The sequence below is a fragment of the Vombatus ursinus genome, unplaced genomic scaffold (assembly GCF_900497805.2).
Source record: "Vombatus ursinus unplaced genomic scaffold, bare-nosed wombat genome assembly UNPS02014798.1, whole genome shotgun sequence".
NCBI classification, from domain to species: Eukaryota; Metazoa; Chordata; class Mammalia; order Diprotodontia; family Vombatidae; genus Vombatus; species Vombatus ursinus.
The window spans coordinates 76680045-76706967 of record NW_020954576.1 but is presented as its reverse complement, the minus strand read 5'-3'; the positions used below and the strand labels follow the sequence as shown (position 1 = coordinate 76706967).

The 26923-nt window shown below is 39.1% G+C and overlaps 1 protein-coding gene across 1 annotated transcript in view; it reads left to right on the top strand.

Moving 5' to 3' along the window:
- LOC114049838 (histone-lysine N-methyltransferase SMYD3-like) overlaps positions 1-26923 on the top strand; it is a 1050735-nt gene that overhangs the window by 867610 nt on the left and 156202 nt on the right. The window contains exons 9-10 of the mRNA XM_027871264.1: positions 14245-14332; positions 18573-18747. Coding sequence (XP_027727065.1) covers positions 14245-14332; positions 18573-18747 — 263 coding nt within the window. The remainder of the gene's footprint in view (positions 1-14244; positions 14333-18572; positions 18748-26923) is intronic.

Here is a 26923-nt window from a genome sequence, read left to right as displayed (position 1 = left end):
AGCTTTGACTTTGTTGTCTTCTTCTGGTTGTATATTTTGATCTTCTTTGTCACCAAAGAAGGATTCTATGGTCTGACTTTTTTGAGAGGTTTGCTCATGATCCCAGCCAATTACTTGAGTTATAAACTCTTTGTTAAGGTAGGGGTCTGCTTCTAATGTGGAAAATGTACTGTCCCAACCTTTTGGGGTTTTGTGCAGTTGTTTTCAGAGATACTTCTAGGGACTTGTACATTTTCAGTTCTTCCAAGGTGGTACAATCAAGGGCAAGGGTGTTTACTCCTTTTCTGGCCTGTGCTCTGGTCTGTGAGTAGCCATAAGCTCTCTTTTCTGCCTTGGAACTGTGAGGAGGATTTCCTCTCCACCACTACTACGAGCTCCACCACGCTAGTGCTCCTCCTCACCCCAGGATTACCACCCAGAACTGTGACCCAGATCCACGCAAGGGCAAAACAAGAGAATCCTGCACCAGCAGAGAGATCCCTGCAATCCCCCTCTGATCAGCCACTCGATTTCCCCTCAGTCTGTGGGCCAGAAGCTCCAGAAGCAGCTGCCGCCCCTGGGCCACACTTGGGGACTGGGGCTGGGACTGTACTTCTCTCTCACCACAGTCACAGACTTTTCCTACTGACCTTCTAAGTTGTCTTTGGTGTTTTTGGGTTGAGAAGTCTGGAAACCACTGCAGCTGCCTGTGATTCAGTCCTCTGAGGCCTCTTCTAGGTTCATTGAGGCCTGTTTTGCCTGCGTACCCAAGCCAAACTGCGTTCCTCTTCCCACCTGGCACAGTATACCTTTCCTATCAACCATCCATCTTGGGCTGGAAATTTGTTTCACTCTGTCTTTTTGTGGGTTCTGCTGCTTTAGAATTTGTTTAGAGCCATTTTTTTTACAGGTATTTGGAGGGGTTTGGGGGAGAGTTCAAGCAAGTCACTGCTTTTACTCTGCCTTTTTGGCTCCGCCCCCTCTCAAACTTTTTATACATCACAATTTGTACATTATTATTATTTGCATGCCCTCACTTAGATTGTAAACTCCTTGAAAGGACTATTTTAATTACTACTAATATTATTGTTACTAAAGTAATATTAATCATTAATATTATTAATGGCAACAATAGTAATAATACTGATTAATAACAGTAGCCAGCATTTGTATAGCACTTTAAGGTTTGCACAAAACTCATTTTATTTTATCTTCCCAACAACCCTGGAAGGGTAGATGCTATTTTTATCCCCATTTTACAGATGAGAAAGCTTAAGAAATACAAGTTAAGTGACTTGCCCCCAGGGTCATGCAACCTAAGTGTTGGAGGCCAGGTTTGAGCTCAAGCCTTCCTGACTCTAGGTCTTGGACTTTAATCCCCATGCCACCTCCCTGCGTTTGTATCCCTAACACTCAGTACACAGGGGCTGATACATAGTTAGTGCTGAATAAATGCTTTCTGACTTGACAGAGATGGTTATTTCTGACATAGGACGCTGACCAGGAAAGGCCAAGACACAGACATCTCTCACTTAGATTGGGATAGGTAATGAGAAGAAACCCAGAACACTTCCATGCCATGCAATGTAGAGGCCCATAAGGGAGCAGACCTTTGGATTGTATTTTTAACTCAACGGAATCATTCCTTGGTTCAGTGACAGCCCCTGAAAGTGTCTTTTTTGTCTCCAAACTGATAGACACGTGTGGGGAGATTCTGTAAGTCTCTGATTAGAAACTGAAAGGTGTTACGTTTTAAGAGCATCTCTTCCTTTCCCCTTTCTTTTTCTCCCTCCAAAATACCCATTGGCTGATTTGTAGTTGGCTTAATTACACCAAAGATGCTATTTTTAGCCATTTTTCCACCCTGTGAAAGAGCTACATTTCCCCTCAAGTTGAGTCTAGATTGGGCTGCATCCAGTTGCTTTTGCCAGTTGAGTTGGAAATTGGTTCCAGCAGAGACATTTCCTGTTGACCATATAGAAACTGAACTATGTTGTGGATTAACCTATTAGTCCCAATATATCATTTATGTGCCTAGGTACTGCACAGTCATGGGAGCAGCAAATTGAGCATTGCGTCCTTCATGCTTTTATACTTCAGGACTTCCCAATCTCTTCCCTGAATGAGCATGTCACCCCTCATACCTTGGTCTGCCCGATAGCCATTCCGGTTACTAAAAACGTTTGTGTAATTTTGCTGCCTTTATTTCTCCAAGGGCCCTCATCTCCCTTCAATCTAATCCAAATATATGCTGCATATGGAATTGGACGTCAGGAAGTACAGGGAACCAGATTGGCCTTCTCATGTTACTTTTCTTTTTAATTTAAGCCATCTGAAATTAGCTAGTGAGAGGGCTTCCACATCAAACACTTGTGAACAAAGCAAGCACATCTGTTTAAGTGTTCCAGATGCAAGGTGGATCTGGGTGGATGCATTTGATGTTCACAACTGATAGACTTGGTGTTCCCTTTCCAAGGGAAATGCCTGACCAATTTTGCTGGATTCTGACCCCTGCCCTGTCAAAAAAATTCAACTAGTAATGCATGCTTACCATTGGTGTCTGGCAGGTACTGTTCCTAATCTGAAACATGGAGAGAGTTTTTGGCCAGAAGAGGGTAGTTGAGTTAAGTGGCACTCTTTTATGTGGTAGTGAGATTATCTCATCTCATCTGGTAGTTATTTCTGTAGTTAGAGAAGTGAAGGCTGTGTATTTATTTACCACCTGGGTGCCAGAAAGCTTCAACAATCATTCTTTCCTTCCCAGGCATGGATGAGAAAGGATAGCATATGAGCAAGTAAGTTTGGAAAGGGAAGGGATGTTTTAGTAATGCATTACATTTCTTTGCACTCTTCTTTGAGGCTGGCATTGGGGCTGGGAGTAGGGGGAGACACAGCTGAGCAGTCCTCCAACATAAAACTTGATACCATTGTCAGAGACAGAATATTGGACTGGAGGGATAGTAGGGGTCCTGAGCCAATATGGTATTTCTCAGAATTATAGTTTGGAGCTATGAAGTACCTTAGGAAATCATCTAATCCAACACCTATGTAACACACTGGTGTTTTGTATGATGCCAAATTCACTATGGACATTTACTAAATACTGATAGAAGCAGGATACAAATACTTCTCCGGCATATACATGATATGTTTATAATACAGTGGTTCAGGGCATGGAGGGAGGGAGAGAGGGGATAATATTGACAATTTGAATTTAGGCCAAATCCCTTAAAGGTATGTGTATTGTGTGTGTGTAAACTTAAAGGGATAAGAAAGAATGAGGAGGGGGTCTGAGAGGCCAGCTAGTATGGAAACAGTATGCAAATTCCTTCAATAACATTCAGGTAAGTGTTTAACAACTGGCTTTCCAAGAAAAAAAAATATGCATGATACACTTTTAAGTTCAATCTCCATTATTAATCTTTTTCTCTATCTTTTTAACAAAATAAAAACAATCAAGTCCTGATTTGAAGCATTTCCCAATTTCTAAGGTGTGAATGTTCACACTGAAAATATAACAATCAGATTTCATGAATCAGTTCTAGCCAATTCCAACACACTACTGATAACATTGCTAATGAGTGATTCTCTTGGGGCCCTCCACTATTTAGCAGCCTTTCTTTGGAGAATCTCTGACTTATCAATGCCCTTGCTAAAATGCAACACCTGGTACTCAACATGATGTTCCCCATGCAGTCTGACCAGGGCAGAGCACATCAAAATTACCACTTCCCTATTCCTAGATATGGTATTTTTCTTAATGCAATCTAAGATCATTCTTTTTTATTTTTTTTTATTTCTATAACACACTCTTGTCTTAGACTCAGACTTTTAGTCCACTAACACCCACAGATCTTTCTCACATGAATGCTGTCAAGCCGCACCTATACCTCATCATAAAATTCTGAAATTGATTATGCAAACCCAAGTCTGTGACTTTATATTTCTCACTATTACATTCTCTTCTTTGAGCAAGGCTGGATTGCCACTTGTTGAGTATAATTGAGATGGGATTCTTGCTCAGTTATTGATCGGACTAGATGGTTTCCAAGGTTCTTCTCAGTTTTGAAAGTCTCTGACTCTTACATTTGACCCAATGTTCAAGCCTGTCAAGATTCTGACTGTGTCATCTGATTGTGTTCACTATCTATTCACCCCTAGATTTCTGACATCCACAGATTTGGTAAGCATGTTATTTGTGCCTTGATCCAACTTTGATACTTGGATGGATTTTTATTTTATAAATATGCATACTATGTCCAATGGAGTAGAGCACAGTTCTTCCAAACCTTCCCATCCTGTGTGACTCTTGTCTGTGCTGTCACTTAAATCCTCCATGGTTGGAGGTAACCTTCCTCTAAGTCTCTTAACATTTCCTGGACACCTATGGAGTAGACAGGCTGTCCATTGATTATCCCTCACTCTCAATAAATGACTGGCCCATTTTTTTCCTGGTCACATTCATTTTATTGTTTATATTGTTTTATTAAGCATATTAATAAATAATATTGTATATTATTTATAGTATTGTTTATATTATGTTATAATATTGTTTATGTAGCTTCTCATCAATTCTTTACTGGCAGTATCTTATTTGTGACCACCATATATCTCTGTGTTTCCCTTTGGGTAACCTGAAATTTTGTTTCTTCAGATAATCTGGTATTCAGTGTTTTGCAGCCAAATAGTAGTTGTATAATTTTTTAAAATCTATGACATTGAGAAAAGAAATGTTCAACAGTACAGGGCCAAATGCAGAATCCCTTGGTGGTCCCCTAGAGACTTTCTTCCAAAAGGACATTAATAAATATTTTGGGGGGTTCAGTCATTCTGGCAGTATTGAATTCACCTAATTATTTGCTAGCCCACATGTCTCCATCTTTTCCACAAGAATAGAATAAAAGATGTTGACAAATGCTTTGCTAACATTTCGGTAACTAAATTAGTCAGCTTGCTCTGATCTACCATTTTTTTAATCTTCTAAATCTTGATGAAGCCAAGCTAGGGTTTTGGTTTCTATTTTGGTTGGTTGGTTACAGTTTTTTTTTTGGTGGGGGGGGATATTCCATAAGCATTCTTTTAATAATACATTTTAGAATTTATTGTTGTTGTTGAGTTGTTTCAGTGATGTCTGTATCTCCATGACCCCATTTGGGGTTTTCTTGGCAAAGATACTGGAAAGGTTTGCCATTTCCTTCTCTAGCTCATTTTACAGGTGAGGAACTGAGGCAAATAGGGTTAAGTGACCTGCCCAGGGTCACACAGCTAGTAAGTGTCTGGGTCCAGACTTATATTCAGGTCTTACTGACTCCAGGGCCAGTGCACTGTCTGCTATGCCACCTACTTGCTAATTGATTTAGAATTTTACCAGGAATATAAGAACAGCTCACTAGCCTACACTTTGCAATTCCATTCTTCCTTTTTTTGAACATTGGAACATTTACCCTTTCCAACCTGAAGGCAACTATAGCAGCTCAGATAAATCAAATTTCTTTCAGTTCTCTAGGATATATTTTGTCTGGGCCTGGCAATGTGAATGCATCAAGGACGGCTAGGTTTACTCTTATTATCTTCCTACTTTATCTGAGGCTCAACACTGCCATTTTTGTTCAGTCCTTTCTAATATAAAGGTAATTTTCCTCAGCAGAGAAAACAGAAGCAAAACAAAGTGAGCAGATCTACTTTGTCTCTGTCACCTGTTATCATCTACCTATCCCTACCTCTCACTCAGTCCATCCGTCCTCACTAGCTATCATTCTGTATCTTTCCTCCCTTTCATGGCTAACCTCTTTAGGAAGAACTTCTTTTCTTTCTTTCTCACTCTCTTCTTAACTCTCTGCAGTCTGACTTCCAACCTCATCATTCAACTGAAACTGCTTCCTCCAAAATTACCAATCATCTCTTAATTGCTAAATCTGATGACCTTTTCTCAGTCCTCATCTTTCTTGACCTCTCTGAAGGTTTTGCTACCATCAATCAACTTCTCCTTGATAACTTTCTTCTCTCTAGGTCTTCATGGCACTAATCTCTCTTGTATCCCCTCCTATCTGTGTGACTGCTCCTTCTCTTTCTCTTTCACGGGATCTTCATCCAAGTCATCTTCATGCCCACCAACCATCTGTGATAGGACCAGTGGTTTCCTGATGCTTCTTCCCTGACACAACTTCACAGCTTCCTTCCCCCCTCTCCACCTCAAAGGTCACAGTTTCCTACTCTGAGGGCATATAAAAAGGTCCTAGCCACATGTAGTCAGGGCATCTCAGACTTGGTGGGTGCCTGATATTATGTGCGTCACCGTGTTTTACTGACCAAGTAGAGTTTCCAGATGTTCCCCATCCAGAGAAGTTAAATGCCACTATATCCTTGCTGTGTGAAGGCAAAGTAAACCTCCTCTTGTGTTAAATGTTCAGTGTCTTGTGAGTGCCTTATTCCATCCCAACCCTAAACTTGCATTCAGAAGTTGCTGGCTTTAGAGTCACATCTTCAACGCTATCAGTACCCCCCAAAGCTCTGTCTTGGTCCCTCTTCTCTTCTCCCTCTATATTATTTTACTTAGTAATCTCATTAGGGCAGCTACAGTGGATAGAGACCTGAGTCTGGAGTCAGGAAGGCTCCTCTTCCTGAGTTCAAATGTGGCCTCAGACACTTCCTAGCTGTGTGACCCTGGCCAAGTCACCTAACCCTGTTTGCCTCAGTTTCCTCATCTATAAAATGAGCTGGAGAAGGAAATGGCAAGCTGCTCTAGTATCTTTGCCAAGAAAACCCCAAATAAGGTCACGAAGAGTTGGATCCAAATGAAAAATGACTGAACAATAACAACTCTGCCTGGAACTCTCTCTCCTCTTCATTTCTGCTGCTTCGCTTTCCTGGCTTCCTTCAGTTCTCAGTCAGGGATAAGAGAGAGGAAAGTCAAGAATGACTCTAAGATTGTGAACCTGGGTCACTAAGTACCTTGCACATAGTAGATGCTTGAGAAAGCATTAAAAAAACTAATTGAATTCTTAATATGCAACATTGCTGCCCCCCCATACATATTTACCTGTACCATTCATTTTGAATAAAATATGTTCTTCCAAAGACAAATTCGAGTCAGGGGTCTTATCTCATGAAGTCTCAAGGTTAATCAGGAAATCAAATTTTCTTCCTTGTTCATCTTGATTGTTTCCAATGTTGTAGAGTGTGTGTGTGTGTGTGTGTGTGTGTGTGTAAAAATCCATGTTTGTTTGTTTTTTTTCTGATGCTGCATTGGAATTTGTCTCCTTGAGAGTTTGTACTGGGTTCTTCCTGCCTCGTAGCTATACTCTCTGGTATCTGGCTCTTCAGCTATAGAGAAGCAATTTCTCCCCTCTGCTTCTGTCCTTGCTTTAGACCCCTTTTGATTACCGTCGCTAGACTTCTTAGGAGTTTGTGCCAAAATGCAACCCAACATGACAATGGTCCTTCTCTTCTCCTGCTGATCATTTCCCGGGTATCTGTTACTTTTTCCTCTCTAAATTCTCTTTCTTTTGGCTAGTGTGATTTTGTTTGAATAGTAACTTTGGGAGACCATTCAACATTGATTCATTTGATCTTTTTTTTTCCTAATGTGTGTACAAAATGGGTATTTTCCACCACTTTGAAAAAAAAGTTCTGATCTCATGTCCCCAGGCCCCAGGTACTTTAAGCAACATCTTCTTTATTAAACTTAGGTCTGCTAACAGTTTAGTCCTGCATGTGAATAAGCTTTGATGTATTTGAAAAAGAAATGTTGAAGATAAGAACCTGGTAAGTCTATGCATTTTCACCTCAGGTGCCATAAAAAAAAAAAGACTACTCTAATTTACCCTTGTAGCTGAAATTGTATATTTTTAAAGGGGGAGAATTTAAATACTGATGTCCATTCATTCCCTCCAAAAAGCATTTATTAAAGCACCTATTACAATTAGTGCATTGTGCTGCAACAGAAGGGATAAAACAGTAGCCATATACGTGTAAAAGAATACAGGGATAAGAAAGACATAGTCCTAAAAAAGATCATAATCCCCAGTGCCTAGAACACAGGTGCTTAATAAATGCTTGTTGATTGATCAATTTATTCTAATGGTGACAGGTTTGCGCATGAACATAACATAAACCAGACTATTACAAGTGCAGAAGGGTAGTAAAAAGACTAATTCCCATTTTAGTGATATGGAGACTGAGGCTCATAGAGCTTACGTGTTTGCCTAATGTTACTCAACTATTAAGAGTTGGAGGTGAAATTTGCATTTGAGTTTGTCCCTCTCTCCTAAATTCAGGTCCATCAATCTCTTCACTACACGAGCCTGCTTTTCAAAGATGCTGACTATGAGTAATATTATAAATAATTGATTGAATTAATTATTAAATTATTTTGTTGTTGTTCCCTCATTTCAGTTATCTCCAATCCCACTAGGGGTTTTCTTGGCAACGATACTGGAGTGGTTTGCTGTTCCCTTCTCCAGCTTATTTTACAGATGAGGAAACTAAGACAAACAGGGTCACACAGCTAGTACATGTCTGAGGCTAGATTTGAAATCAGGTCTTCCTGAGGTTTGACACTCTATCCACCACTTCGCCCAGCTGCAATATATTAGATACATTAAATGTATTACTAGTATCAACAACAACAATAATAATAATAACTGATTTGACATGCTATAGAACAATACCACGAATTTGTCACTATTTTTCCTTTCTTCTTTCTTCCAAATTCTTGCCACTTTGCTTCTACTATTAAGCACTGTGGATTTCTACTCAGGTAGGTACTTTCTTGATAAATAGGGCTGCCTGGCCATCCCTTCTAGCTAATCTGTTCCTTTTGAATAGTATGAATCCTTCCATTGCTGTATTCTAGTGATGAAGTACAACTTACCAGAGCTTTTCACAGTCTGGCTCTCCCCTTACTTTTCTAGTCTTACTCTTCACTTCCTGCCGAGCACTTTCCCTTAGATACAACTCTTCTGAATCAAGTCCTCCAACAATATGCTCCCACTCCCATCTTTGTGTCTTTGCATGACTGTCCTTCATGCTGGTAATGCCCCCTCCCCTCATCTCTGCCACTTTGAATCTCTGGCTTTCTTTATAATTAGATTCAAAAATACACACCTTCAGCCTCACTGATAGCAAGAATTACAGGTGTTTACCATTGCCTCCTAGCTTCTTTTGTTAGTTGTCTAGTTACATCTTTTGCCCATTTATATGTTAGGAAATAGGTATTTTTCTTGAATATTTGATATAGTTCCTTTTAAATTTTAGATGACAAAGTTTTTTTTTCAGTTATATTTGTTGCAGATATTTTTCCAATCTGTCATTTTTTCTTTTCATGTTGGTTATGTTGTTTTGTGTTGTACTGAGAAAAAAAAAACCTGTTTATGTTGTCAGATCTATCTGCTTTGTTCCTATTCATATCTTGCATTTGTTTAATCTTTCTCTAAAGTCCTATTCTGATGCCTCATCATGGTGAGGCTTTGATGTCAGGTTCTTAAAGGCAATGAAGTGAAACACAGGTTCCTGCAGATTTTTCCTGTTGTTTAGTCATTCAGTTGTGTCTAATTCTTTGTAACCCTGTATGGGGCTTTCTTGGTAAAGACACTGGTGTGGTTTGCCATTTTGTTCTCCAGTGGATTAGGTAAACAGAGATTAAGTGACTTGCCCAGGGTCACACGGCTAGTGAATGTCTGAGGTTGAATTTGAACTCAGATCTTCCTGACTCCAAGTCCAGTGCTCTTACCACTGAGCCTCCTGGCTGCTTCAGATGAGGCCTGCAGGTCTTACCAAGGTAGAAATGTTTAAAGTATGCGACTGACAAAGGATTGGCCATTGACCTACCTTGCTAAGTTCAAAGAGGTTAATCCTCAAATGATTTGCTTTCAGCTTACGGCAATTTCATGAAACTATTAAGGTGTAGAGAAAGTACAATCTGCATCAGAAGATATTGCCTATAAGAAATGATGAGCTAGATGATCTTAGAAAAAAATATACTTGCATGAAATAATGAACAGCAAAATGAACAGAACGAAGAGAACATAGTATACAGTAACAACAATATTATTTTAAAAACAACTTTAAGCAAATAAGTCATTTTGACTGTTATAAATATCCAAATTAACTATAAAGGAAGGAAAGAAGACACTATCTGCATCCAGAGACAGAACTGATAAGTAGAAGTATGTGCAGAATGATTTTACATATATATGTTTGTGTGTATGTATATATATATATATATGTATGTGTGTATATGTATACATACATACATACACATATATGTGTCTAATGGTAGCCATCTCTAGGGCAGAGTGAGGGGAGGAAAGAAAAAAAGGAGAAAAAAAGAAATTTACATGATAACTTTATTATATATTTTAAAGGAATAACAAGTTGTACATAATAAATTATTGAAATACCAAAGGATTTGTTCTGTTTCATGGGTTATGATGGCCAAAGAATTCATCACCTATTGGCTAATGTTACTGGCCAACTCCATACTTAGCTAGACTGGTCTTTGGATAATGTTGTTCAGTCATTTTCAGTCGTGTCCAACTCTTTGTCACCCCATTTGGGGTTTTCTCGGCAAAGATACTGGACTGGTTTGCCATTTCCTTCTGCAGCTCATTTTAAAGGTGAGGAACTGAGGCAAGCAGGGTAAAGTGACTTGCCCAGGGTTCCACAGCTAGTAAATGACTAAGGCCAGATTTGAACTCAAGAAGATGGGTCTTCCTGACCCCAGACCTGACACTCTATCCACTGTACCATCTGTCTTTGAATGGTAGATACCATCTACTGCCAGAACCAAATTCGGGAGTTTTCCTGGCTTGTGCTTACATTCCACTGAAGTAGCCAATCACTCAGTTAACAAGCATTAGTTAAACATCTCTATGTGATAAGCACTGTCCTAGGTTCTGGGAATGCAAATACAAAGAACAAAACAATTCCTTCTTACAAGGGACTGATATTCTAATGGGAAAGGCAAATGCATATGTAAACAAATACAGAATCCTTCCTGTCACAATGAGAAATTGGACTAGGACTTTGGTAAAAGTTTGTTTCCTTTTACAGTTGAGGTAAATATAGTATCCAATTTGCTTCTAACTTTTTTGGTTTTCATTTATAATCAGTGTTGTTCTTATTATGCTACCCTGCCTTTTAGTACCGAGTGCCAATAATAATAATGATGATGATGATGATGATATCTAGAATTTATAAATTATTTATAATTTAGTTATATATTTTGACCTGTTCATATATTGAATCTATTTAATTATAATTTATGTATATTATCTCATTTGATTTTCACAACAAACTTATGTGGTAAATTCTACTATGAGCATCCTCATTTTATAGTCATTTTTCAGTCATGTTGGACTCTTTATGACCGCATTTGGGATTTTCTCGGCAAAGACACTGAAGCAGTTTGCCATTTTCTTCTCCAGCTTATTTTACAGATGAGGGAATTGAGGCAGACAGAGGTTAAGTGACTTGCCCAGGATCATACAGTGGGTGTCTAAGACAGAATTAAAATTCGGGTCTTTCTGACTCCCAAGTCCAGCTCTCTATCTACTATCTAAATACTGTCTAGCTACTCTAGTTACTCTCTATCTACACTATCTACCAGCTAGCTAGCTGCCTAATAAAATCAATAGAAAGGTCTTCAGAATCATATACTGAAGACATTTTGGTCTATTAAGGTAACGTAGAATGTTGACTTTAATTTTTTCTAATGGAAATAGTAGAACAAAGCTAAATTAAACATGTAAATATACAGATCAATCAAAGAAGATCTGCTTAGCTCATTTGAAAAACATTTATTAAGCACTTACTATAACAAGGTATGATGCTTGCTGCTGTGGGTAGGTATAAAGATGATACCTCCACACAAAGAGCTTACAGGCTTGTAAGGGAGATGACATGGACAACAGGAACTTCAAAACAAGGTAGTCTATGATAAGTGTGATGCTATGAGAGTACAAAAGAGGGAGAGGTCACTTTAGTCCAGAGTGATGAAAAATGGATACAGGAAGGAGATAGCATTTGAGTTAGAGCTTGGAGAATAGATAAGATTTTGATCAGCAAAAGGTCAAAGGTGGGAGGAGGCTTCTAGGCAGAGGAAATAACATGAGAAGAGATTCAGAGGCAAGGAAAATGTAGGTATATTGATAAGTGAAGCAATTTGATTAGAGCATAAAGTTCATGTAAAGAAGTAATAGGAGATATGTAGATGGTACAATGAATAGAGTGCTGGGCCTGGAGTCAGGAAGACTCTTCTTCCTGAGTTCAAATCCTGCCTCAGACACTTCCTAGTTATATGACTCTGTTTGCCTCAGTTTCCTCATCTGTAAAATGACCTGGAGCAGGAAAAGGCAAATTACTCTAGTATGTTTGCCAAGAAAACCCCAAATGGGGTCACGAAGAGTAACACACAACTGAAAAATGACTGAACAACAACCAATGGAAAAGTAATTTGGTGCCTGATTGTGGATACCAGGATACTAGCTTACATTTTTATAGCATATTTCAGTCTTCTAAGCACTTTCCTTTGCAACTCTGTGAAGAAGGTAGCATAAATATTATTATTCATTTTATAGTTGAGGAAACTGACAGGGATTTTAAATGACTTCTGCCTAATGAACACACTACTAGTAAATGGTAGATTTGAACTCAGTTCTTTTGACTTCTGACAGTGCTCTTACCACCATGCAATCATTCTCACCTGATGATTTTGGACTAAAGTTTGAAGACAGTGAGAATCCATTGAAAGATTACACATAGGAAAATGGCCTGATCAAAACAATGCTTTAGAAAAATTAAATTTATCACAGTATGTAGGATGTTTTGGAGGGTTTAGCTACTTGGTCACCAGAATGATTTTTTTCTCTCTTGTTCATAGTGAATTTGGAGTTTATAATTTTCTAACAGGGCCCTCTTGTGGTAGCTCTTTAAAATCTAGCGCAAATGGACCCAACCAGGCCTGCCCCTACCCTTATCCTATTCCTGTTCATGGAATCCTGTTCTTTTGCTCAGCAGGTTGCAAGCATTTATTTTTAAATGTTTGGAAGATACACCTTTGGGCTAAATCCTTAATGAAAAAGTGGTCTTTAAGATTAGCAATAACCTCAAAGGTCTTTTTGTCAGGTGAAAATTAGTTCACTAATGCCTCTTGTCCATTTAAGAAATGTGTTGATATCTTTTGCATTGATATGGCACATCTGTTTAAAACTTGATCCTTCTGTGTGGAGATCAGAGGTCACTGGAAACAATTATCTTAGATAATTTAACACTGAATTTTGGTAGAAGGTTGCTATTCTAATCTACGTGGCTATTCATGCTAATATCAAATATTTTCCGAGATATCAGGAAGGCTTTGCACATGACAGCGTCATGTTGTTTGAGCTCCCATTTGCCGTAAAGCACATGTGACACTCCCCAGTATTCCTTATCTCCACCCAGAAGGATCAAGTTTTAAATATGTGTGCCATATAAATACAAAAGATATCAATACATTTGATATCACATCCATTTCTGAATAAATAATAGCTAGCATTTATCTTGTGCTTTCAAGCTTTACAAAATTTTCATATACGTTAACTCTTCTGATCTGCACGACAATCCTATGAGGGCCTTAGGGGCTCTTGTTATCCCTATTTTCAGTTGGGGAAACTAAGGCTGAGAGGTCATACAACTAGTGTTTAAGTCAGGATTTGAACTGAGTGCAATCTACTCTACTCCCAAGCTGATTCTGAATAAATCCCTTCCTCATCTTCAATAAACCATTCCTTCCTTATAACAAATATTAAAAAAGGAAAAAAATTCAATAAAATTGATCAAGATATCAAATGAGTCAGTATATGTAATGTGCCCCTTAAGCCCCTACCTTTGTGTTGAAAAAAGGAGTTATATTTCTCATTTTTTTTTTAGGTCCAAGCTCATTAAAATCACCCAGTATTCAGCTTTAATTTTTTTTGTGTGTTATTTCCATTTCCATTGTTGCATTTATTGTGTGTATTGTTTTCCTGGTTCTTCTTACTTCATTCTGTATTAGTTCATATAAATCTTCCCCTGCTTCTCTGAATTCTTTGTAATCATCATTTGTTATAGTATAGTAATATTTTATTAAAGTTATACAGCACAACTTGTCAGAATATTTCCCAATGATGCCTGCTATTTATTTTCGTTGTTGGTGGTAATAATATGTCCAGTTAAAGGCTAACTTAACTGATTTATCTGTCTTCTTTCCCCATCTTCCCTCATCTTGTAATGCGACTCCTGGATCAGGATGCTGACATGCTAGCAGGAGAAGAACAAGCTTGGAAGGAAGTTCAAGGTTCCTTGAAAAAAGTCGAAGATCTCCAGTCACATCAAAGTATCCTTTCACCAAAAAGTCAGAATGAGTCTTTAGATCTGTTTTCTATGTCCGTTTTACTCTTTATTTTGTTATCTGTGGTTGATTACTTGTGAATGGTTATTAAGGAACTGGCATCTCGTCTCCTCTGTATCTTGAGGAGATACTACAAATCCATTCTTTTGAAGATAGATGGATAGGTGGCTGGATAGATAGATAGAACATTTATTAAGCATTTAATACATGCCAGGCATTGTGCTAAGTGTTGAGAATATAAAGATAAGCCCAAAACAAAAGAGACAGTTCCTACTTTCAAGGAGCTTACATTCTAGTAGAAGAAGATGGTACATAAAAGCGAGCTGGAAAAGGAGAGACCTCCAGGTAGACAAAAGAGAAATTCAGAGAGTCAGGAGTGGAACTGAGAAAAAGTGAACAAGTATGACCCAGGTACTAGTGATACTGGACAGGAACCATCAGTTGGAGAAGAGGACCAAACGGGGAGAGGCATTTCCAGTGTGAGAAGGCTGCTGACAAAGTGAAAAAGTCACACTGGAGATAAGGAATACTGGGGGAGTGTCATATATGCTTTATTACAAACGGGAGCTCAAATAACATGATATTATAATGTACAAAGTCATCCTTTCCTGATAACTTGGAAAGTATCTGATATTAGCATGAATATCCATGTAGATTATAATAGCAACCTTCCAACAAGATTCAGTGTAAAATTGTCTAAGATAATTGTTTCCAGTGACCTCTGACCTCCACACAGAAGGATCACAGAAGGATCATATGTGTCATATGAATACAAAAATATTACATGGTTGGTGTTTCTGGGATCAATTATTTTGTTGGTGGTGTGGTAACTCCCTGCTCTCCACCCTACCTTCAATGTAACTTAATAGATGAGTCTTAAAGTTGGCAGAGGACCCTCAGAAAAGCTGACTCCCATCTGGTCATTGCTTGTAAGTGTTAGAGGCTGAGATTTAAACCTAGGACTTCCTCACTTCAAATCCTGCAACCTGGCTACAATGCCATACTGGTTCTGTATTGCTTGGTCATTTTCTTCTAAACAGTCCATCCTTGCAGGGGATCAGTCTTTTACCTCAGAGGTAAGGGTAGATTTATATGTATGTGACTTAGGCACGTGTAATTCAAGGGCCTTTACCAACCTGCCATGCTGCTTGAAGTTGCCAACACAAAGACTAATTCTTTGGTTTAAGGCACTGTGCTTCCAGAAGGCCCCTGTTAAAAATAAACATGCTACCAAGATATGGTAACAATATGTAGATCATACAAAAGCAGGTAGGCTAGCTGTCACTTTGGGAAGAAAAGTCCTAAGGAAATGGAATATACTATAGGTAAATTTTTATTGGATAAGAGAATAAAAAGGTCCAGAGTCAGCTTACACAAAACCTCATCTGTGGGATTTTGGTGTTCTGCATAATATAAATAGGGGCACCATGATACAATATAAGTGCTAGCAATCTTTCCCCCCCTTAAATATGAAATTAAGTGTCACAATATTGTGTGTTTTTCTATATAAAAACTGGCAGTCAGCAACCTTTTAAAATATTTCTTCTGTGCCTTAATTTCATAAAGTTTGCTCCCCCCTCAAATTCTCCAATCCGTCTTCATCCCAGAAGTATACCTAGGGTTTGCTAGAGCTAGTTCATAGGGACTTAGAAGAACTGATAATTAAATTTTCAGTGTGAGCATTTACGACTTAAAAACCGAGATTGCAAATCTGGGCTTGATTTATTGTTTTGTTGATTATCTAGACATAAGAAAGTGATGGGGAAAATGTTAATTAATAATGCAGATGAAACTTAATAGTGTGTTGTTTGGACATTTTCTTTCAGAGAGTCAGTTGTTAAACATTTACGAGCGTGCCACCATGCATACCCTTTCTAATATTTTCTCGTCATTACTGTAATTCCAATTCCCAAATATATCATAACCAAAACAGTTTCAGAAATTCTGACCCAGTGGTCAGATCTTGTCCTTTCTCCTTTCACGACAAGCCTGCTATACATTTTCTTCCAGATGTCATTCACATAGCAATCGTCCTCACTCAGATATTCATTATTTCTTGCACACACTATTTCAATAGCTTTTTAATTGTCTCCCTGCCTCAAGTCCATCTCCATCCCAATCTACTCGGTTGTCAAAGTGATCTTCCTAAAGCATAGGTCTGACCATGCTTCCTGACCTCCATGTAAACTCCAGGGACTCCCATTACCTCCAGGTTCAAATCAAAAAATAATCCTCCGCCAATTAAAGTTCTTCATAACCTGGTGGCCCCTTCCTATCTTTCTGATCTTGTTACGCTTTACCCTTCTAGATACTGTACTATCCTCCTGAAAGTGAGATAATACATGGAAAGTGCTTTGTAAACCTTAAAGTGATATATAAATGCTAGATATTGTAATTGTTGCTGCTGTTATTGTTGCTATTAGAGTAAACATTTAGTAAATGCTTGTTGACTGATGGGTGCTGTCCAAAAAGGAGAGATCTAGCCTGGGTTGGGGTAGGTAGGGAGATGGCCCCAGGGAAAGGGGGGACCTTGGACACTGAAGAACAGCGTTAATATTTGGTTCCTGTGTAAGGGAATGGAAGATGAACCCAGTCTTGCGAATGATTTTACCTAGGCCTGGCCCTGCTCATAGCAGTAATAAAAGACATAAAATCATGGTTGTGTGCTATATGTCAGTGATAAATTTGCTAGCCCTGGGCCGTGGGTGGGCGGTGGGCAAGTCGCTCTGTTCAAGGCTGGTGTCTATGCTCCTCCAGTCTGGCCCTTTTGAAAACATAGATAACAATCACTGGTGCTCCTGTGGCCATTCTCCTTGGAGAGAATTAGAGAACTTTACAACCAGGGCCTCATTAATCTTGAGACTCCGGCTTTGAGATGGGTGGGGAACAGGCAATAGAAACCTTTTAAAGATAGGAAAAAACTAAAGCTTAGGGAGGTTAGTCTTAAAATGGGAATGTTCCTGTTTGATGTCAGTACAGCCTTGGGGCACCGATGCTTTACAGTCAAACCCCTAAAAATAGGCTATGATATAATGAATCTCCCTGTAATAGGTATATATGTGGGAGGGATGGGGTTGGGGGGGCCCAGCAACACCTGTTAGGAGAGAAAAGTCTGTTGAGAGGCTTGCTCCCCGTAGCCTTTTGTCACAGTACATAAAGGCCCATAGGTATTATTTATATGCTTACCTTTCTGAAAAGACAGTGTTTAAATATATATTTCATATGGCCTGCTTTCCCTGCTTACTTAATCTTACTTGAATGAAGCCAGCTTTCATAGATAACCCTAGATTTGAGTGTCATGGTAACTGGTTAAATTTGCTAGTGTGGACTTCTCCGTTAAGATAGAATTCTCCAAAATCTTCTGTCCCCCTAATCCCTCATTTTAATGTATTAGGCAAAGTAAATGTTAATGAAGTTGTTTCAAAGTAAACTCAGTATGCAAAGATTCCCAGACACCTTCATTTCTTAAGATGTCTGCCTTCCTTCAGGGTTTAAGGTCAGGTGATAAAGTCAATGTTGGTGAAGTGATTTGAAAGTGAATTTGGTATGCAAAAATTTCTAGACTTCTTCATTTCTTAAAATGTCTGCCTTACTTCAAGGTTCAGGTCAAGCATAACCTTCTAAATACTTTTTCTGCCCCACACCCAGTTGTTAGACCCATCCTACTTCCTCCTATATTACTTTGTATGTCTGTATTCTTTATTTTTATTTATCCATTTGCAAGTTGCTTTCCTCAGTAGACTGTAAGGTTCTTGAAGGTAAGGGTTGTTTTTGTCTTTACATTTCCAGTACCTAGTGCAATGCCTAGTACATTGTAGGCTCTTAAAATACTTATTGAATGAATGGATGAATCTATTAAAAGAGGAGTGTGGTGAAAGGATGGCTCTGGCCTATAAGATGTAGCATAAGAATATATTGTTATATCCTTTCATCTTTCATCTCCTGCCCCTTACCTTTTCTAGTAAAATGTAATAACCAGAGGCAGAGGCTTAGTTCTGTAATGGTTTGTTGATTGTAAATAGAATTCATGGCGCTAAGGTACCACTTAGATGTTTTTTGTTTTTCAAGTATGTTTTCCAGCAGCTCATCTGTGCAGGATAATGGGAGCTTCCTTTCTGTTAATGCCCTGGAGCTTTTCAGCCTTTTCGAGTATCTTTTTTTTTTTTAATTTGTATTTTTTTTTCCTTGATGAAGACGAGGGATCCTTAACTAAGGTTAATAACAGAATGGGAACAGGTTCTGGCTATATGCCAGACTCTTATAAATAACTATGGAGATCGTCTCCCAGACAGAAACATCTATCAGCTAAAGATGCTCGACTGCGCAATGGATGCCTGTATTAATCTTGGTCTGTGGGAGGATGCTTTGCTGTATGGAAGCCGAACCCTGGAACCATATAGGTAAGATCTGTGAAGGGAACAGTTTGTTTGCTGCCCCAAATAGGATAAGCCAACTGAGTAAAGGCCAGAATTCCAAACCTGAGACCAGTTAATGAAGGGTTGTTTCTATATGACTCCTCAACCCATTTGAAAAAGTTATTTTATTCTGAGTTTCCTTAGTGTGTGTGTCTTTAGTTAACAGAAGATGAAATCACATTATCTGCTAAGAGGAACACTGTAATTATGTCCAAAACAGTATTCATTATCTTAAAAAAATAAATAAATCCTCCCAATTTCCTAACTTACCTATTTCTGCAGTGGGTATCACCATCCTTCCAATTTTCACAGGGTCACAACCTCTTAAGCATCCCTGACTCCTCACTCTCCCTCACCCCTATATTTAATCATTTGTCAAATCTTATCGATTCAGTACCCGATGCCTCTCTCATGTTCGTCCCCTTCTCACCTCAGAGGACCACCATCCTATTTCAGGCCCTCATTACCTCTCACCTGAAATATTGCAATAGGTTCTTAATTGGCTTCCTTGTCTCCAGTGTCTTCCCTTTTGGTTGATCCTTCACAAAGCTGCCAAACTAAATTTGTGAAACACAGGTCTGACCCAAGAAGCTCCAATGGCACCCTCTTGCTCCTAGGATAAAATACAGACCCCACTATTTTGGTTTTTCAAGCCCTTCACGATCTGGCTTCCACATACCTACCCTTCGAGGCTTCTTACATTACACGTTACTCTCTTTCATTCTACATTTCAAACTGGTCTGTGCTTCCCAAACACCACATTTTATCAACCATCTCTCTTGCTTTGCACAGGCTGTCACTTCCATAGAGCAAAGCCTCTTAGAGGCTTAGAACAATCTGTATCTTCCTTAAAGGTTCAACTCCAGTGCCACTCTTACAGGAAGTCTGTCTTGATTCCTACCATCTCCCTACCCACCACAGTTACTTGTAACTACCTCTTGGAAATAACTTTGTTTGGTCAGTTCTACTATAATCCCACATATATATTCCCCCCAAAAAATGACTGTACAAAATTGCACAATAAAAACCACAAGGTTTATGTGAAAAATGGAGTTAGGGACACAGTGCTTAAAAACTTCATTAATGTACATAATATAAAAGGTAGGAACCTAATAAAAAATAGTGACAGTTTTATACATGTTAAATAAGAAATACAAAAATACTATAATAAATAGTGGTGTTATTCACTGCCTTAGACTACTGCTTAGCCTGCACCCCAGTTCTGGCAAAGTCTCTCACAAGTCGACCAGGCCATAACTCCAAGCATTGAGGCCTGAAGCCATAGTGGGAAGTGGAAGGGGGGAAGGATGGAAGAGAAGGGGAGGGACCAATCCTCCTCTGTCCAGAGTTCCTGTAGCAGAAAATATACAAGAAATATGACGCTCTGCGTTGACAAAGACCTGAAGTTGCCTTGTGGAAGTGGGCATCAGAAGGGTCCCAGCTTGTGAGTTATTGTGAAATGGTACCGTTTTTTGCGTTCTCCCTGTTTTTCCAAGAAGAAATTACTCACCAACAAACTCAAAATTCGCATGATATTCCAAATGTTCCCTAATATAATAATTGCATTGAAACAAATTTGTGTTTTCAGAATGAGTGTTCTAGCAGAACTGACTTATGTACTTTATTTGTCCTTTTCTGTAAATGTGTTACTGATTCCAAAAAAAACATATGCTGCCTTGAGGGCAGGGCCCTCAAGTCAGTATCCTCAATGCCTTCCACATAATCAGGCACTTATAATTATAGCTTGGATGAAACTAGCTATAATGAACTTGATAAGCTCTCTCTCTCCCCCTCCTCCTCCCATATGTAAATATGTGTATATTCATATATGTATACACATACATACATGTATTGTTGTGTGTATATATAAATATGTGTGTATATGTATTTCCCTTGCACTGACATCCCAGTCTCATGGCTATCTTATAGGCTCACGTCCCAGTAAGTTTGTGCATATATATGTATATGCATAAAATGCGTGTGTAAAATACATACACATGCTCACGGAAATGTGAGTCTATGAGATAGACATGGGACTGGGATATCAATCTAAGGGAAAGATATATATACACAATATACAAGTACTGTAAACTCAAGTGAAGTTGAGGTTGACTTATAACTCAGGATCCTGAAAGTTGCTCCAGGCAGAGGTGGGCCGACAGAAAGTAAAGGGCCATGCCAGTAAGCCAGGTGTAAAACCAGAAGTTTGGCACAGATGATATAGAAATGGTGGACAACCAAAGTCCAAATGGGCTGTATGATGGCAAGGGCCCAGTGGTCAGGCAGATGGTAGAAATCCAATTGGGCAGAAAACTATAGGTGTCCAGATGGATAGACAGATTTCCAATAGTCAGGTGATAGCATCAGAAAGATTCAGTAGCAGGTGTCAGGAAGTCAGATATGTGGAGTCTAAATGATAGGGGTCAGAGGTCAGGAACCAGGAAACTCAGACACAAGGCCAGCTTGTGAGAAACTGAGTCTGAAGGATTAAAAAGCCAGCCAATGAGAGACTGAGTCACCGGAGTTGGAGAACAACCAGCAGCAAGATTCACTTGGTCTTTCAACATCCCTCTGTGTTCATAATCCTCTTTTCAGGGCAATAAATATGATTGGTTTTGCAGCCTGTTTTTATAATCTCCGCATCATACTTGAAACATACATGATGTTAGAATACTGCAGGAATTCTGTGAATATATGATGGAGGATCTAGGGATGAGATACACTTTTGCTATCTTGGCGTATTAGGTAGCATTTTGTATCATAGCTCAGTTTTGTTTTGTTTTTGGCTAGGCAATGGGGCTAAGTGACTTACCCAGCATCACACAGCTAGTAAGTGTTATGTGTCTGAGGCCAGATTTGAACTCAGGTCCTCCTGACTCCAAGTCCAGAGCTCTATCCACTGCGCCACCTAGCTGCCCCCATAGCTCAGTTTTGTCAATAATAATAGCAGCTAGCATTTGTATAGAACTTTAAGGCTTAGAAAAGCTCGGCAAATATCTCATTTTATTGTCATAACAACCCCAGAAGTTTGATACTATTATCACCCCCATTTTACAGATGAGGAAACTGAGGCACAGAGAGTGCTTTTGCCCAGCTGGTAACTTACAACTAGTAAGTAACTGAGGTCAAATTTGAGCTCAAGTCTTCCTGACTCCAAGTCTGATACTCTGCTGCACCACCCAACTATCATACATTCTAGGAACATCTGTTAGAAAGGTTGGGCCATTCTCTCTGAAAGTAACTGACTCAGGGCGCCCCAGCTGCTCAGGGCACCCAACGATTCAGGACACTCTGCTTGAATAGTCAAGAGAACTGTCACTGAAACATAACTAAAAAGTCTAATAGTCATTGGATTCTTTACCACCACCCTTAAACTTTTCCTGTTTTATCCTCACTTCTTTAGCTTAATGTAATGCTACTCGTGTTATAGACTGTGTTCTGAAAGGACCACGAGAAGTTGATTTTTGAAACTGAGTTTTTAGTAGTATAGTTTCCCATGAAATTCTTTGTTATCCAATTTTTATCAGGAAAGTTGGCTATTTCTCCATGACCTGTTTTATGAGACAGACAAAAATATATTTGCATGAGGAAAATATCTCTATATATCCCAGATGAAACTATGTTTTAAACTATCAGTACAGGTCAAGCATGGTGGCACATGCTTGCAATCCCTGCAGAGAAGGTGCCAAACTGAATTGGTAGAGGGAATTTTCTCACCCTATACCAATAAGATCAGGGGTTTCAATCCTTATCTCCCACACTATATTGTGAGATTCACTTTGATAATGTATGTAAGTTACTTTGGAAAAGTTTTAAAGTTCTATATGTGCTCAGTGTAGCCATATTTTCTACTGCTCCATCTTCTCTTCTGTGTCTGGCACCTGCAGCTAGATTATGCTTTTCTAGTGGCAGATACTTTACCAGCAGGTAAGACAATCAGGCATAGAGATAGTTTACAGGAGAACTACCTTCAATGGTGGATTTCACGGCTTGATAAGTGAATTACCTTGATCTATGGACTGAATGAAGTGGCACCAAGCTGGTAAGAAACTAAAAACTCCTTCAAGGTTAGGAATTGTATGTTTCCCATGTGCAACAGAGTGTTTAGTTATTCCAATGTAATGCACCTTGTAAATACTTAGTAGCTGTCAAGTGAATGACAAAGTAAAGCTCCTTTATTAGACTATAATCTCCTTGAGGGCAGGGATTGTGTCATATTTCTCTTTTGTATCTCCACTACCTTACACCTAGTAAAAGCGTCTGGTCTCTTAAGCCTACCTGGAGGCCTCAGTGCAAAAGTTGATGAACCCATTAATCAAAATATCTTGGTACCTTCTGAGCTCAATCAAAATGAGAGACCTTTCATAAAGGTATAGCAGAGGAAATATATATATATATATATATATATATATATATATATATATATAATTTATATATGTAATTACATACATACACATATGCATATATACATACATACCTACATGATCAGTCCCTCAAGAATTTTTACATACTTTTTTTGTAAACAGACCCTCTGTGCTTTTCCTGCATGATTCATTTCTAACCCACCACCACCACCATCCCTGAGGCTCCATCTAGCTTACTAAGTAGTTGCTTTACGGTACATTCTGTATTATGGAAAATCCAATCTACATTGATCTCCATCACCCAATTGAGACTCAGACCTTTTCCTTGAAAAGATGAAGCTGACAAAAGGATAATCCATAGGCCAGAGTACTACAAAGAGAAGAAATAAATGAGGAGGAAACTTTCCTGCACAGGCTGCCCTCTCTTGGCTCATTCAAATGTGACCTTAGAGCAAGGGCACACATGAGGCCAGAGAGACCTAAGACCAGGCCGTAATGCAGGAGTTCTTCACCTTTAATGTGCCATGGATCCCCTTGGCAGTATGGTGACATTACTGTTGTATTTTTAAAAATTTGTAATTGGAGAAAATGCTAGATTTTAGCTAGAGATTGGTGAAATTAAAGATGTTTATTTTCCAACCAAGTTAATGGACATCTCCCCTGAAATGTATCTGTGGGCCCCAAAGGGTCCATGAACCCCAGGTTAAAAACGCCTGACCTAAAAGAAAACTTTTGGAATGTGAGGTTGGAGTAGACCACGGCTTCTTTGTCTCCTTGCCCCTTCCCTCAATGGGTATTCGAGGTACTGGCACCATCAGCTGCCAATCCACTGCATTCCAAAGGGAAATGCTTTATGTTGTAATATTTTTTGCTCAGAGAAAAAAGTGCAGACACGGGCATGACTTATCAAGAGTCGATTGCCGTGCCTGCTGTTGGAGCAGTTTTATAGGGTGAATATATTTTCTGGAAGGAACAGATAGAGGTCAGTAGGCAGCTCAGGCCCGACCAGAGATTTTTGTTGCTGCTGACTGGAGCTAAATTTGAACTGGTGACCCCAGGATAAGAAGATATTTATATTCCTTTCTCAATATGGTAACCTTCTTGACCTTATTCCTGGCCTCTTAAATTATATGGATTTCTTTGTACTTGGGGGAAATGCAATCTGTTATAATATCATATTCAGACAATTGACAAGAGGGTGTATTATATATGTTTGTGAAGCACTTTGAAAATTAAGTGTTCATAAAAACCCAAAGCAGCATTGCCATGAGTTCATCATAAACACATGAACATTTTTTTCTGACCAAACATTAAAGTACATACAGCATAGCCGAATCTGAAATGAGAAGACCAATGTTTAAATTCTAGCTATGTCACATAGTACCTTGGTGGTACTGGACAAGTCAGTCAGCAAACAATTATCTACTGTGTGTCAGCCCAAAGCAAGGCAACAACAGTCCTGCCCTCAAGAAACTTATCTTTTAATAGGGTAGACTAACATGAAAATAATTAAGTATATACGAGATAGAAAGAATAGATGAAAGGTGATAGCCAGAAGAACAGTCCAGAAAAGCCCTTCTGCATAAGGTAAGCTCTGAGCCAAGAGGTAGAGATGAGGAGGCATTTGAGGTATAAGACACGGTCAGTACAGAGGTACCAAGGTGAGAGATGGGGTATCATGTGTGGAGAGTGGCAGGTAGTTGGCATTTCATCTCTTTGGGCCTCCATTTGCTTTGATTTCTATTAAATTTGTAATGCACTTAAATTCTCAGGTGTTTTTTGTTTCTTTTGCCCATGTGAATCTAGCTAGGTCTCCTCTCTCTTATAATTTTCTGTTTGAATTTTCAAAACTAAATTCAGGGTTTTTTTTTTTTATTTGTTTTTTTTTTTCATCTGGGGAGTTTGGCCCGTAATTGTGGCCTGCCAGAATTTTCTGGATGTATATTAGCTTCCGGCTTCAGTTTGTCCACACATTTTATAAGCAGGGGAAAATGTGCTAAATTTAGTCAGAAGACCTGGGTTCAAATCCTGGATCTGCCCCTTACTTGGGTGAGCTTAGTGAGTTATTTAAGCCCTGGAGGCCTCAGTTTTCTTATCTGTAAAATAAAAGGATTAGACTAGATGACTTGTAAGGTTCATTCCAACTCTACATCTAGGATTCTATGATCGATTTAGGTTTCATTCTCCTCAGAATACAGCTAAAGAGAAAGTAGGGTGGGGCAGCTAGGTGGCACAGTGGATAGAGCTCTGGCCTTGGAGTCAAGAGGACCTGAGTTCAAATCCAATCTCAGACCCTGGGCAAGTCACTTAACGCCAATTGCCTTACCAAAAAGAAAAAAAAAAGAAGAGAAAGTAGGAGACATTTCTAAATTGTGGACACCTGTGTACTTCAGACAATCTCTACTACTAACCCAATTCAATATCCAATTTTAATTCACTAATTTAGACGCTTAAAAGCTTTGGGTATTAGCCTAACAAAATTTACTATTTCATTACAACATTGTTTTTATGATTGTGTTCTTCTGGAGAAGCTTGGCTGTTTTGTCCAAGAGTGTTTCATCAGTCACTCTGCTAATTAATGAAAGGAGATGGACAATAATTGTGGATATTCAGATAAGCAAATTGGGAATTGGAGAGTTGAGGTGACTCTTCCAACACTTGTCTCTGTGCCTTTTATTGCTTTTGTTCCATTTCCAAGTAAGAACCCAGTTGGATAGAAATTTTTGAGTATTATTGTCATAGATGTGAGTAGACCCTATTTGTGCTTCCTGATTGAAAGGAGAGAAAGGAATGGTAGGTAGAGGAAAGAAAGGGAAATGTGCTGAATGTACAGAGAGAAAAAGAGAGGGAGGAAAAGGGAGGGGAAGAAGAGGAGATGGGGAAGAGGGAGAGAAGGAAGGAGATTGGGGGGTAGGAGAGAGAGAGGGAGCGAGGGGTAGGGAGAGAGAAAAGGAGGGAGAAAGAAAGGGAGGGAGAGAGAAAAAAAGAAGAGAGAGATGATGATTGAACTTAGAGGCAGAGAGGGATTGGGACGTATCTATTGGTTTCTAAACTTGAACTGAAGGGTTCATGGTAGTAGAAGCAAGATGCTGAATGGAGTGGAGAATTTCTCGTTATGTCTAGCTCTTGCCTATACCACTGCTCCATAAGGATGAAAGAACTGTGACTAGATAGAGTCAGAATGGAAAAGTACTGGCTGTCAGGAGTGCCCTTCTGTATCATCATTCTCTATGCTTTGGGTCCTGGCTCTGAAGTTCCTGAATCTTCGTATAAAGATTGAACTTATTGGAGTATCAGTTGACTATTGAGTGAGGACTGCTTTGTACTGTCCACGTTCCCTTGCCTGTTTGCAAAAAGGAATCGCAGTTTGGGAATAACTAAACCCTACTGTATCTTTCCTGTAATTCCTGGGTTCAGAGCAGCTTATATCCTATGTAAGATTGCCTGATCTGGTGGAGGCTGTGAGCATGTATCTGAGAGGTAAGTGTTTTGTTATGTGTTGTTTTATTACCTTTATTGATTGTATGCCAAGAGTAAAGTGCTGTTTATAGTATCCAAGAATGCTTGTCCATTCCTATGAAGAATCAACTCTGTTATGCCAAGGTCTCATGACTAAGGCTCAATAAAATATCTCAATTTCAGGGAGAAGGCTGGTTTTGCCATAGAAGGGGGGGCTCAGAGCTGATTTTATTAGTAAAATTCATATTAATCATACCTCTTAAACTATTGAGTGAGCAGGACCACCCATGAAAGAGTGGAGCTAGAAAACAAAGGTCAGACACTCTCACAGAACCACG